The following is a 14,168-nucleotide window of genomic DNA, read 5'->3' as shown; positions in this document are numbered from 1 at the left end:
TGCCGCTGGTGTTTCAACAAAGTAAACCCTTTTTGCAGTTGACTCTAAGGTTAGTGGAGGCGAGCAGTCAAAAGCTTCTCAGAGAGTTAGTGTGGGGCACAAAATATGAGAACTCAACAGTTAACCACTAGACTCAAGAATGTATTGTTCAGCCCAGTGCTTAAGCATTAGGTAAAATAATGTACAGCAAATTGAAATACTACACAGCTCAATAGGGGACTCAGTTACAGGATTGTTATCTTATTTGCAATCTTCAATGAGGAGTTGCTCCTCTTTCAGTACCCTCGCCCTGCTATAGTAGTTTCCTAATGTACCCAGCCCCCTGTGTGTGGTAGGGGTGTAGGAATTGATTCTTCATAGGTGCAGTTCACCCAAAACTTCATGTGATGTCCAGTCTTGCAGACATCAGTCCTGGTATTGCAGCAGTCCTCCAAGTACTCTGCAAACCACTTCCTTCATGGTCAAGAAGAACATACATGTGATACACACTAACTGCACATAGACACACACACGGAAAGTCAGCACCAAGTCTGGATTCACATCAAAGTAAAATATTACACAAAAGGGATCTGTAATCTGTGCTTTCTTCTGACACAGAGAAAACGTTCTGGCTATACTTAACATTCACAATGACTTGTTAGGCTGCCACTGTTGCTTTAATACATAGAATGTAGTAGTCCTATGCTCTCTATGAAGGCACACTTTGTGATCTGCCCCTGGTCACAGAACAGGTTCTGGACCTGGTTATACAAGGGTCAGGCCTAGGTCTACAAATATGCTTGATTGGCCTGATGCTAGAGCCAACAAATAAGTTAAGAAACTAGATTCACATTCACTAGGGCACACAAGGGATGTGTATACTCCCCACACACATTGACCACCCAAGGGGCATTCCAAACCCAACAAGGGTTTGTACAAGTTGCCAAAGGGCATTGCCATTTAATTCCAAGGGGCTAAGCACATATGTGAGCACCATATAATTGGTGGGGTATACATAACTGGACTATCTATTAATTAAGAAAAGTGTTAACAATATTGGAGAATGTGATGTTGCATGTGGAGTATCTAAGACAGGATGTAGATTGCCAGGCTATATGGCTCAAATCTCTCTTCTCCTTTAATGGATTTTGAATTGGCGGATGCCTGCGGTGGCTCAACATCTTATTAGTAAGCGTGTTAGCCGCCTATATGCCAGTTTTGCACATTACTTGTATGTGAGTTGTAACCCAGTCATGGGCGGCCAACCCTCCAATGTGCATGGTCTTCAGCTGTGTGTAGTGGAGAGTTAGAAACAGGGCCTGGCCACTGATCAGACCCTGCATCCATGACCCCCATGGGTGGCCAACACAAATTCATTATTTTACTTTGTAAATATGTGCTAATGTAAAAATTTGCTTTCTAGTGCCTAAAAGCAATAAGCACCAACCATGGACATCTGGTCATGTTTTCCAGGTCAAGTCAAATTTTGAGGCTGATCGCGATGGGGCCCAAGTTAGCTACACAGAGCAGGAGTTACCTTCGGACGTAGGGCCTGATTTAGATTTCGGCAGATGGCATACTCTTTCACAAAGGTGACGTATATCCTGTCCACTGTATTACGATGCCCATAGGATATAATGGGATCGTAATACGGTGGAAGATATATCTGTCACATTTGAAACAGAGTATTTCTCTCCACTGAAATCTAAATCAGGTCCTTAGTCTTTTTTCTGCAGCTTTTACTCTCGTCGTCGAGTGGGGCTCCTCTTCAGGCCTGCTTGCAATGCAACATTGTCATATTGACTCAGCACTAAGTCCCGGTCAACTCCTGTAAGTCTTGACAATGGGGAAAAGCTCTGGAGCTTCAGCGGGACAAGCCTGAAATTTAGGCTGGGTTACGGTTTTGACTTCGCTGGCTTGACTCTTGTTGACGGGTTGGTCACATTATTTAATTTTTTTTCGAAGTTGCTTCAAAAATCTGGATCTTCCTACAGAAGTCCTTTCTAGAGTCTTGCAGTGTCCACAAACTTGGTCTAAGGTTCCAGAAGCTCTGAGTTGCTCCTTGGGAGTTGGGACTACAATTTTCAGAAAGCACCTGGTCAAAATCCTCAAAAGGCCACGGGACTCCGGACAGCTGGCTCTTCTTGCAGGACTTAATGCAGAGGACTCTTGTTAGCTCCTTTGTACCTGTTGCTTACAAGGAGTCCACTCCTGGATCTTGAGAAGCAAGGCAAAGTCCTTTTTGTAGGGAAGCCCAGACTGTGCAGCTGATGCAGTCCTTATAAATGCAGTCCTTCAGGTGCACACCAGGGGTTCAGAAAGGCAGTTCTTCTACTTCTGATTTCTTCCAGCAGGAATCTGAGTTGCTGTGCAACTCTTTCATATTTATACATGCTCCTGGGTTGGCAAGCATGGAGGGCACCCCTGACCAGTGGGATTCAGGGTGCCACCCTCTGGTGTGACCCCTTCTTGCGAAGTGTGGAAAGAATCAATCCCAGAAAGCACTTTTCCTCAAAAGTCCAAGATGGAGAAAGTCTCTCCTGGGAGATTAGATCTGGCTGAGCCCACCCACTGGTGTGGTTAAGTTTCCCTAACACACCCCTTCCAGCCGCTCTTCTAATCTAATTATTGGGGCTCCCATCTGGCTGGGGCTGCAGGAAATGCAGGAGCTCTGGTTTCTGTCCCAAGTGGCTTTCCCTCCTTTAAACACCAGTTTGGACATCCAGCCCTCTTCCTGCGTGCCATTTGCCACAGCAGTTCTCCATTCACCAGATGATTCCTTTGTTTCAGCCCAGGCCATTTCACACCTCATTAAAGTAGCCTGACTCAGCCTGCCAGAGGCAGATCAATCAAGAAAGGCTACTTCTGGGCTTATTTAGCAACTTATATTTAAAAAATAAATGTATGTGACCGTCATCATTTATTTCTGTATGGCAAACTGATAACAATCATTACAGACCCTTAGGCACTCAAAGCTCTTACCATGATTGTAATTCAAAAGCAAAACTGTCACAGAAAATTTACAGGTGTGGAATTGTTTACAAACCAGGCAGCTGACTATGTTTTGCACCATCCATTTAAAGATCAAAACATGCTCACCAAGAAATACATACATTTTATTACATCACAATCAATGCTGTAAAGACTATCAGAAAAGGAATCAGAAAAGCCTCCTACGAGGCTTTTTTGTGGACTGCATAACATGAATGAATGAATCCAAACATTTAAACTCATAAACAAAATTACAAAAGAGGAAAAGTATAATGAGATGCTAGTATACAGATATACAAAATGAATTTAGAATCTCTTTTTTTTCTAATGTTTTTTATTGAAAAATGTTAAAATATAGAAACAAACAAACCCACTTCCACCAGCACAAGAGCAATCATGAATCAAATATAAGATTATAGACACACAGGGGGTCATTATGATTTTGGCGGATGGAAAAGGCCATCCGCCAAACTCCTGTGCCTTCCCGCTGGCCCTATTATGAGTTTCCCACTGGGTCAGTGGGCAGAAACAGAGTTTCCGCCCACTGGTTCAGTGGGAAACAGCCCGCAACATTGATGCCGGCTCATAATTGCATAGGGTGCACCAGCAACCGTCGCACAGTTTTTTGTCTGCAATGGAGACAGTGAATTGCATAACGGGGTGGCCATGGGGGCCCCTGCATGGCCCCTGGGGCCTCCAGCACCCCATCTCTGCCAGTCTTTACATGGGGTGCTGTAATCCCCAGGGCGGCGCTGCATTCAGCACTGCCCTGGCAAATTATTACCGCCAGCACTGTCAGCCCCTCCTGTGGAGGGAAACTGGTGATGTGGCGGTCTGACCGCTGCCAAAGGAGTCGGACCACCGCAAAGACCGGCAGGGTTGTAATGAGAGGTACATTGTTAAAAAGTGCAACTTTCATATAAATGGAACCACAGATCCCCACATTCATTTCATAGTGAAAAGTGCAATAAATAAAGTGCAAGGTGCAGAAGCCGTCCCTTGGATCCCCATCGTAAAGATAAGATTAAATTAATCTAAATGTTGCGCAATTAAAAAAGCAATTAGCATCCTACCCAAAACCCCCACATGCTATTCCTGATGGGCCAGAATCCAATCAGAAAAGGGGGCCCGAATCCAAAGCCCCCTCTTTGCCTTTTTAACCTTTCATTGGTACAAAGCATTTTCAAGCTTGTATGTGGCAAACATTCTAGCAAGCCATTGCCAAAAGAGGGAGATTCAAGATTGAGCCAGGCCGAGCTGACACTAAGCCGGAATACTGTTAAGGCCATAAATAAAAATGGACTTACCCCTTCTAGGACACCCTCTTCCTGAATTCCAAGCAATATAAACTGGGGAGGTGGGGTTAAAGAAACTCCATGCTTAAGCTTCTCATTGAGAAACCTGGAAATTTCAGCGATGACTTCAGCTTAGTTAAATTTACTCCATAAAGAAGGCATCTTGGTCAACCACGATCCCTTGCCTCCCTACACTGCACAGTCTTCCCCAGGGTGTTGTATAAATCAAAACAAGTTTTATAATGTTGAGCTAACAAGTTAACAGACAGGAAGACTGAGCGAGTACAAAGAGATTCCAAAAGGGTAGAGTTAGGGATGGAAAGTTTTTCCTGCAATTTCTCAGAATGCTTATTTTGATTATCCTTCATAAATTGAATCAACAGCCCGTATATTTCCCCAATTGGTCAAAGTCTTGCATTTAAAAATAAATCCACAAGCTCCACCCAGAGAAATCCAGTAGGGCCACATCCCTTCCAGCTGAGAAAGTCCCTAATTTGCAAAATGTAAAACAATTCCCCATGTCCGACTGAATAATCACTGACCAGAGCCTCAAAAGACACAAGACCTGAGTAAGAAAAGAACTCCCCCAGCCTAAGAAGTGATAATCCTTTCCAGCGGGAAATATATATGGGTCCTAGAATATATCTGGTAAAAAGGGATTATTAAACATAGGCATACAGTAATTTAGCCAACTGATACTGAGATGTTTACGAATAGCCCATACCTTAAAAGCATACAGCCAAGACTTAAATTGAACCCTTTTAAAATATACAGATTCAACTTGTCTCCAAAGTCAACCCCATGCCCCTTTCCCGAGCAGAAGAATAAATGGCCAGGGATCATTACCAGCCATCACCGACTCGGAGCTTTCCTCCTGACACAGGATTCAACATTGTTGGAGAGTGATCGACCAATAATATAATTTAAAATTTGGCACCGACCAGCCACCTCTCTCGCACAGAATTGTCAAAAACCTTAGAGCTCTCCGAGTCCAACCGTAGGACCATAAGAATCTTATTATCATGCCACCCAAACTTCTAAACCAACAATTCTGAACTTCTATTGGATTGGCCCGAAAGAAGTATAGACCTTTCAGAAGAAGCAGCATTTTAAGAACATTACATTGGCTGACTAAGGAGAGGTGTAAATTATTTGTCTGGGCAAGATCCTTGTAAGCTCCCTCTATTAAGAGCTCCATGTTAGAGCCTACATTCTGGTCGACATTATAAGAGATACTAACTCCTAAATACATTGCACTGTCTACTACGCAAACATCATTCAACAAAGCTAGACGATTGCTAACCACTTGTGTCTTATCATTAAGCCAGTACCCTGAAAACCGCCCAAACCAAATGGGCGTCTCTTCTGATTTCTTTCAAAGCGGTCTTGGGGTCCAGACAGACTAGAGCAACATCATCAGCATATCCCAAGGTCTTTGTATCCCATCTGTTCAACTGCATAGGCATAATCTTTGGGTTAGCATCAAATCTCTATACATATGGATCAATATAGATAGAAAAATGTAAAGGAGAGCAAGGGCATCCATGCCTTGTCCCCCTTTAAATCTTAATAAGCTCCAAGTACCCTCCCTTTGCAAAGACTCTGGCGGTCGGATCCTGATATACAGCACCAATAGCCTTGATAAATCCAGGTCCGATCCCCACTTTCCGCATAACATCCCACAGGTACTGCCAGGAGACCCTATCAAACGCTTTCTCAGTGTCCAAAATTAAAGCCATAGAGTCTCCGGCTGTACCTGCGGCATCAAAAAGCAGAATCACACAACAGATATGGTCAGTCATTCCCCTCCCAGGAATAAAACAATTTTGCTGATAACACTGGACAAACGCATAGACGTAACTTTGGAATACATTTTGGAGTCCCCATTAATCAGCGTAATTGGGGGATACAAGCACAATTCCTGTACTAGTTTATGTTTTTTTAGGAAAAACCACAATATTGGCCATAGACCACGACTTCGGGGGATGGTGCCGTTTTGAATATTTATAAAGAGATTGAATAGGTACTCTCTGATAGATATGGAAAAAACCTGATAAAACTCAAGAGAGATGCTGTCTGGCAGGCCGCCTTACCTGATGGTAAGCTAGGGATAGGCAGCAGAATTTGTTCCCATGATATAGGGCTTCCAATAATTCCCAATCCAGTTAAACTAGGACGTCTAATGAAGTTTGTCTCAAAACTGCAGAACCTCTCTGTCTTCCCAATCCAAGTTCTCAGTGGACAGAGTCGAATAAAAACCTCTGGAAGGTGGCGAGGATGTCTGAGGGTTATGAGACTTACCCAAACAGAGTCCCTTACTTCTTTTATACCTCCTTGCACTTGCTTTCGACGCACACAGATAGCAAGGAGATGACCTACCCATTCGCCAAAGTTGTAGGATTTCTCTTTCCAAGCAAGATATATATCTGCCGCTTTTTTGGCGGTCACCTCTAAATATGAGCCCTTAATCATTTCAACCCATTGTTGGACTTTTGTATGTCCTCCCTCTTGATGATAGCAGATACTAACCTAGTTTCTGCCACCGCCAAAGCTGTAAGTAACTCAGTTATGCAGAGCTTCTCCTTTTGGTGATTCAGAGTAAAACATTTCTTCTCTGAATGCCAGCTTTAAATGTGTCCCACCCGACCCGAGCAGAACACTCCCGATGTTTTCTTTCATAAAGATTGGGATTCATTTCTTAATGGTATATTTATATAATCATCAGCCATTAAAAGGGCACGCTCAAAGCTCCATTTCGAAGCCTGTTTTTCCCCAACTTTGAGTGTAAGAGCCAACACAAGAGGGTCATGATCAGACATATAATGGGGAATCAATTCTATAATCCCAGATTAAAGAGCTTGACACCAAAAAATAGTCAAGCTCCACATGTTTTTGGTGTGGGCAGAATAGTATGTATATCCAGGGTCGAAAGGCATTTTGACCCCCCAAACCTCTACCAACCCATGGTTATGAACAAAGTCACACAGAGAGCGAACAACCATGGGCTTTTGACCAGAATATGCTTAATGCTTAATAATTGGTGACGGCCATAAGGCCAATTCATTATTAAAGCACTCGAACACCGTTGGGTCATCAAAGATGGTCCCGTACGTGGAGCAACTTGTGAATGCCCCATTTGGAAAGAGGCATTCAGTTATGACCCATTGCCCCTGACTATCAACTTGTGTGCGATTAAAAGAAAAGAGCTGCCTTCTTGCAAGGACTGCAACACCTCTTGTCCGTGCTCCAGGCGACGTGGCGCCTTTTAACTGGAGCCTGAGAGACTCAAGGATCCCTCACCTAGAACCCTCGGTGTGTCTCTTGGAGAGAGATGATATCCACCTTTAATAACTGTAACTCCAAGGAGATCCTATGGCATTTTTTAACATCATTTAGCCCACAGATATTAACTGTGGCTATTCGAATACTGTTAGTCATATAGCTAAGGTAGGGAAAAATCCATAGCCAAACAAACCCCAACTGTAGCTGAGAATATATAGTACCAACACATACGGAATCTGTCCAGGAAAATCCCCTTGTGCTCTTGTGTTGAAGCAGCTCCCACCACCACCACTCCAACCCCTACCGCCCCCTAACCACCTGAACCCTGTCCCACCCCCCACCCCCAGCCAAGGTCCCACTAAACTCATATCCCCCACTGCCCAATTGGAGCAATCAGATCAATGACCTAATGGGTGCCACCCAATATTATTCCTGCCACTCCCACCAGCCCCACAGCCACTGATAACTAGACAGAGAAAAAGAGAGAAGGGGAGCAAAAAAAAGAGAGACAGGGAGCAGGGAAAAAAACAGAAAGGAAGATTACCACTGAGCCATATATATCTAACAAACACCATTACACGTGAGTAAACTTAGAAAGAAAAGCACACTCATACCCAACAGCTAACGGCAAAGCATTTCCATCTTACAACACATATTCCCAAGGCAAAGGAAGAAAAAAGAAAATAAAAAAACAGAGGCGAGAAAGAGACAGCCTTCACTTGATAAACAAGTCCATTAAGTCCCTACTGAAGGCAGGACACTAGCTCTTTTAAATACTCTCCCGAATTGATTCCTGATAAGAAGGTGCACATTTTTCCCTTATTAGTTACTTTGAGACAAGCAGGGTTCAAAAGGAAGACTTCTCCTCCCAGCGTTTGAAAGGGAACAAAGAGCTTCCTCAGGCACCAACGTAGCTCAGTCGTTGAATGACAGAAGTCAGCTCTGACAAAAAAGGAGTGACCATTGAACTCTCTTCTGGCATTAGGACATGCCTTCGAAAATTAGTTGCTCTCAGGAGAAAATTTCCAAAGTACTCTAAGATGGCTCTCGGTTTCTCCATATCTGTCACCTGCTGTTTCTTGATGGTAAAGGAGAAGTGATGCACCCGCTGAAGCTCAAAATCCCAGTCCCATTGTGTAAGCTCAGGAAATGCTTCTTTAAGAAGTGTCAGTATAAAAGAGCCAATATTGTTACCCTTAGCTCCTTCCGCTATCCCAAGGAAGCAGAAATTGTTCCTTTGCTGCCGGTTTTCAAATTCCTTAAGCTTCCACATACCATCTGTTAACAGAGATTCTTGTAACCCTTCTGGGATTTTATTAAACCCATCTCAGACTGAGGCAGCTCGGAACGTTCTTCCACCCCAGAAATGCACGTGCCAATGTTGGAGTAAGTTTTATTAACCTTCTTGATGACTGCCTGAAGTTTTTGAGATGCCAGGGGAGTGCATCGGTTCTCTATATGCATGTCCTCTTGCAACTCCTTTATGGACTAGAAAATGAGTGACAGCAAGGGTTCCCGGGCCTCAGCAGTATCTCTTGCGTCACAAACCAGAAAATGCCCTAGATGTGATGATTCCGGGCCTCTTTGGTCCTCCGGATATACCTGCTGTGTGGTTGAGTAGTCCCACTTAAGTTTACGGGCCACATTCTCCTCAGAAGCCTATCCTGTGCCCCCATGCAGTTCCCCTTTTTTCCTCTAAGACTCTCCACCCTGACCACATTTGATTGTTACCGCTGGTTCATCCACTATGCTACTAGTGCTAGAGTTTGAGACAGTATCTTCTGCGGATGATACTCAGCTAATCTCAGAATTATCCAAGTCATCAGTAAGAGAAAATAACTTGTCCCCAATATCAGGGGACCCGACGGCACCTTGTGTCAAGTCCTTTCCAGCACCTAACTGAGGCTCCTCGGAGCTTACTGAGGCTTGTGACGAGAGATGATTTAAAGCAATACCACCCATAAGAGAGCTCACAGCTGGCCTTGCTTCTGACAGGAGAGTATGCACCCTCAAATTATCTTCCCCAGAAATGCTAATTTCATCACACACCCCCATACCTGATAAAGTTTTGACCACAGAGTGTGTAATGTCAGTGTCATGGGGGTTAACTGGACCTTCCTGTTTACTCTCAATACTCCCTCCGGGCTGTGCAAGGACCATGCTGCCGGAGCCTCCCTCAGAAATCAGAGCCACCTTTGATGATTCCTGAAGTGCATCTAGTGTCACCAGAGGGGCCGTAGAAGAAGGAGTGGAAAACATGTCTGTGATAGAGGGCTGTAAGGCTTTGTTGGCAGGGAGGGAGGGTCGCAGATCAGCCTTCTGCAGCTGCCTCTTCAAAGCGGGGGCCCACTTTGCAGTAGGGGGTGGTGCTGCCTCCCTTTTCCGCGATGTCTGTCTGGTGCCACGCTGAAGAGGTAATAATCTGGCGACCGAGCAGCTCTTAGTGCCTTTGAGCCCCCTTGCGCCTCTGCCTCCTCTGTCAGACATAATCTGTGCCCTGCCATATAGCCCAGTCTGCCAGGGAGAGAAAGAGCTGATCACCTGCAGAACGCATTGCTGTAAGAGCAAAGAGCTGATGTCGCGGAACAGTTCAACAGCGCTTCCCAGGGCAGCCCAGGAAAATGCGGTGCACCAGCACCTTCTCTCAACCTTACTGACGATACCGCGGGCCAAGAGTGAAGCAAAACAATGCCGATAGATAATTGAATGGGGCTGGCAAGATGCCTCCATCTTCCCCAAAGATGGGTTTTCTTTGGGCTGCGAGGACGGGGAGAGCAGCGAGCCGGCATGCTACACAGGCGCCATCTTGCTCCAAGGTACAAGCACCGCCCATTAAACCATGTAGATAACACAGGTGGAAACCCGTCGCCTACTGCCTTAGGATATTGCATGGACCAGTAGTAGCCTCACCATGAAGCAGGGGATCTGAGTTGGGCCGCCTCAGTGTCAGGTGCGGCTAGCTGGAGCATCCAGGCAGCCATGGCACCACACAATCACTCAGTAATGGGAGGAAGATTAGGCCATCTTCGTCGGTGAGTTTGACTTCCCCTCTCCCCCTCAGGCGCAGGGGGTCATCTTGCAGCCACGACCTGCCCGACAGGAGGGGAACAGAGCCATATCAGTGGAGCACTTCTCACTGCACCCCCTAGCTCCTCTGCAGCTCCCCCGATCCTAGCAAGGTGTGAGGGAGGGGCAGAAATTCCAACCTGCAGGCGGTCTCCTGTGCAACAGGCCTTTGGGCAACAATACCCCTCCTTGTGGTGTGGTGATGGATAGTGCAAGGCACAGGAGCAGTAAGGCGCTGCTGAGCACACCACCAGGCCCGTATCCCGTGCAGCCCCACACCATGCGCCGGCAGTGATTGGATTCAGCTAGGCCAGGCAGGTCGATGTCAGTTCTATTGCTACAACAGAGGCAGAGTTACTAGTTAATAGTATGTGGATCCTCAGTCCAGCAAGATAAGTGTTGGATGATGAAAGAGGAACATTTCTGTTCTCTGTTGTTTAAACTTTGTTACATGTTTTAATTTTGGGTCTGTATTTGTACTACAACTACTGCTATATTTTGGATTTAGGTTTTTGTTGTCATTGTTTTGTTGCAATTTTGGTAGTGTATAGAACCCCACACCACCTTTATGTGAGGGTGAGCTTTAGAAAATGCTTTCAAAAGTTATAATAAAATATTCAGAGTGAGAGAAAGTGAGCCTGGCCAAAAGTACGATCAAAAGCAATGTTAAATTATAATTATATAACGGGGACTATATATCAAGCTTGAGTTTCTTTATTGGCATCAAAATGACATCCTCTAGGAAATAATGGTAAATTAAATTCAATTATTTAAAATAGTTCACAATATAAATAAATATAATGTAATGTTAAAAACATATATAAAGATAAAATATTTTTATTATTTATTATTTAATAAACTATTTTAACTACCCTTTATGAATGTATACATTAACATTTTTTTCAAAATTTGGTAAAGTATAGGGAAAAATAAAAAAAGTTGATTTAGTTTAAAAATGGTAAAAACATTTTTATGTCAAGTATTGTGAATTAATTTTATATATTTTAAATATAGAAGAAAATAATAAAATGCTACTGCACTATTAACCTAATTTTGCATTGAATTATTAACTAATTTAAATTTAAATGTATAAAACTATTTTAAAGTTTAAATTAAAAAATAAATTCCCACTAAAGTAAGCAAATTAAACCTTTTTATTATGCATTAATAAATATTTATTGTGATGTATAGACATAATTAGATGTAATTTAAATATATTTCAAGGAAATGTAATTAATATCAAAATTCAAAAATGGCTGTTAAAAATTAAGTGATAAATATGTGCTATTTTTAAATATTTTTTTAACATTAAATTATATTTCGTTATATTTTAACTATTTTAAATGTTTTAATTTAATGTAACATTATTTCCTACTGGGTTTTATTTTAAGTCCTTATCTCCATTATTTCCTATGGGAGGGTTTGCAGTACTAGTGGTTGGCTATGTGTGGGGATGGACATACTTCAGTTCTGAACTGAAGTAATTTACTTCAGTTTTAGGTTTCTTTTTAGCTCGAGTAACTTTATAGGTGAAGCTTATGTATAGCATTGGGCTTACTCTTTCTTGTGTGGGTGGGTGCAGGACCTTTCTTACCCCCCCTCCTAAGCTCCTTATTACTACTCTTTATACCCCTCACATGCTGTAGTAAGTATGCCCCTTTTTTCTAGCCACTCCTCATGCTCCCTCCGATATTTGTTACTAAATAAGAAGCTGGCATGTGTGAGAATGTCCCCATAGAAAAGATAGGAGGGCTGGAGGTGGAGATTTATACTTGTAGGTTTGTGAATAGTGTTTTGTAGTACATCAGCAGTAGTATTGTAGTACTACTAAATGTAAAACAAAATGCAATTTGTGAGTAGGCCCCATAGTCTCTATAGTACACATCAGAAGTTTTAAAGCTTGCTCATTAAAAGTATAAAAGTACTTCTTAGAGTGCATGCCTCCAGATGTAAAGGTGGCTTCTGAATTCTAAAAGAAGAAAGGGTTGGAATTTAAGTTATAAGACTGAAGATCAAGGTCACCATTTGACCCAGCGGCCTTACCTGCATTTCTGCCGCTCACATAGTACCAGAGCCCAAGGCATCCATCCCCATAGAGTGGCTCATGCACCTCTGATCTCATCAAAAAGGAAGTCCCACTGGCCATAGCCACTTTGCTTGTGTCCACAATCATATATTGCCCTGTAAAAGAAGGACACGCAATAATAATAAATTGTTTATGCCATCGCTTGTCAATTTGCCCCATCCCTTATTTTTCATATTTCCTGTGGCACAAGAATAACAATCTTCAAGAAGAAGACTGAAGATGCGGACATGAATTAGCACAAACACTTACTTTTTAATGTATCAAACACAAGAGCCCTCCATCTGGCTCCAGAGTTACTTTATTACTACAGTCCAGAAACCACATAACAATCCACCACTAACAACCCTTGCCCCACTACATAGTTTTAGTTACAAGAGCGATTATTGCCAGAGCACAAATGATCACCCAAAAACTTATGCTTTTTGACCTAAAAACAGTGGTTCCAACTGAAAGAACACGAACACTATCTAATCAGGAACCCTACTAGCGGAAAGATGGTGATTTACACACTGGTCAAGACGCACCCACACAGTGCTTACCAATCAGTAAATACCTAGTGAAAGTGACAAGTTCAAGGAAAGTGGGGACGATCTTAGTCATAGTCCAAATCAAATGTGTTAGCTCTATCTTCAAGCTTTAAATGAACACGCCAGCCCATAACATAGATGTGGGTTGAACTCCCTGTCAAATTTCTGAGACTTGTAAGCTCAGAAGATGGGTTAAAATAGTTTTGAAAAAATCATGCACATTTTTCAAGGTGTAGGACGTCTTGGATTGTGTCCTTGTAACTGTCCACAGATCAGCCTGCTTCTGATCTCTACTCAGATGCAAAGGTATGGAGAAATCTAATTGTGTCTCCATCAAAAGTTATTTAATGTACAGTAGGCACTCTATCACTACATTTCTGCCAAAATATTGATCAATAAAAATATTGCGTCCGCTTAATCAACTTTACCTCTACAATGCATGGCAAGTGTAAGCAAGTGAATGTGGTGTTAAGAATAGCACATATACACTTACCTTGACAATGTATTGGTAGGTGATGCAATGGTTGCAATGTTTTTGTAGGTTGATATTTCAATCTCGATGTAAAAAAAACTATGATATATAATGTCATCTGGTCTGGAAGTGACATTTAGGAAGCCCTAGACTTTCAAGGTGATATCGTTGAAAAAGCACTCAGCATTTACAAAGATGTTTTAACGTCTGGCTTTTAAAAAGAAAGGAAGGCCCAAGTACAACAAGCTAATGAAGACAACCAGTGTTTTGTAGTATTCAAAAGCCACATTAGGAGAAGAACTTAAAGGAGCATGCACATTTTTGAAAATTAAGATGTTGACCTACTTTGTTAATGTTATGACTTCAGCTGGATTTCCACTTTAAATTTAAAAACTCCTTCCACCCATCTTATTTCTAACTTTTTAGAGGTTTTCTTAATTTGTGTCCTGCATTTTGGGAACTACTGTCAT

At 42.7% G+C, this 14,168-nt stretch overlaps 1 protein-coding gene across 1 annotated transcript in view; it reads right to left on the bottom strand.

Annotated features, from left to right (window-relative positions):
• Positions 1–14,168, bottom strand: part of MAMDC4 (MAM domain containing 4) — a 223,816-nt gene that overhangs the window by 42,846 nt on the left and 166,802 nt on the right. The window contains exon 21 of the mRNA XM_069241436.1: positions 12,657–12,794. Within this exon, the coding sequence (XP_069097537.1) occupies positions 12,657–12,794 (138 nt within the window). The remainder of the gene's footprint in view (positions 1–12,656; positions 12,795–14,168) is intronic.

This window comes from Pleurodeles waltl, chromosome 6 (genome assembly GCF_031143425.1).
Source record: "Pleurodeles waltl isolate 20211129_DDA chromosome 6, aPleWal1.hap1.20221129, whole genome shotgun sequence".
NCBI lineage: Eukaryota > Metazoa > Chordata > Amphibia > Caudata > Salamandridae > Pleurodeles > Pleurodeles waltl.
The sequence above is the reverse complement of the archived record's forward strand: the minus strand, read 5'-3'. Positions and strand labels throughout refer to the sequence as shown.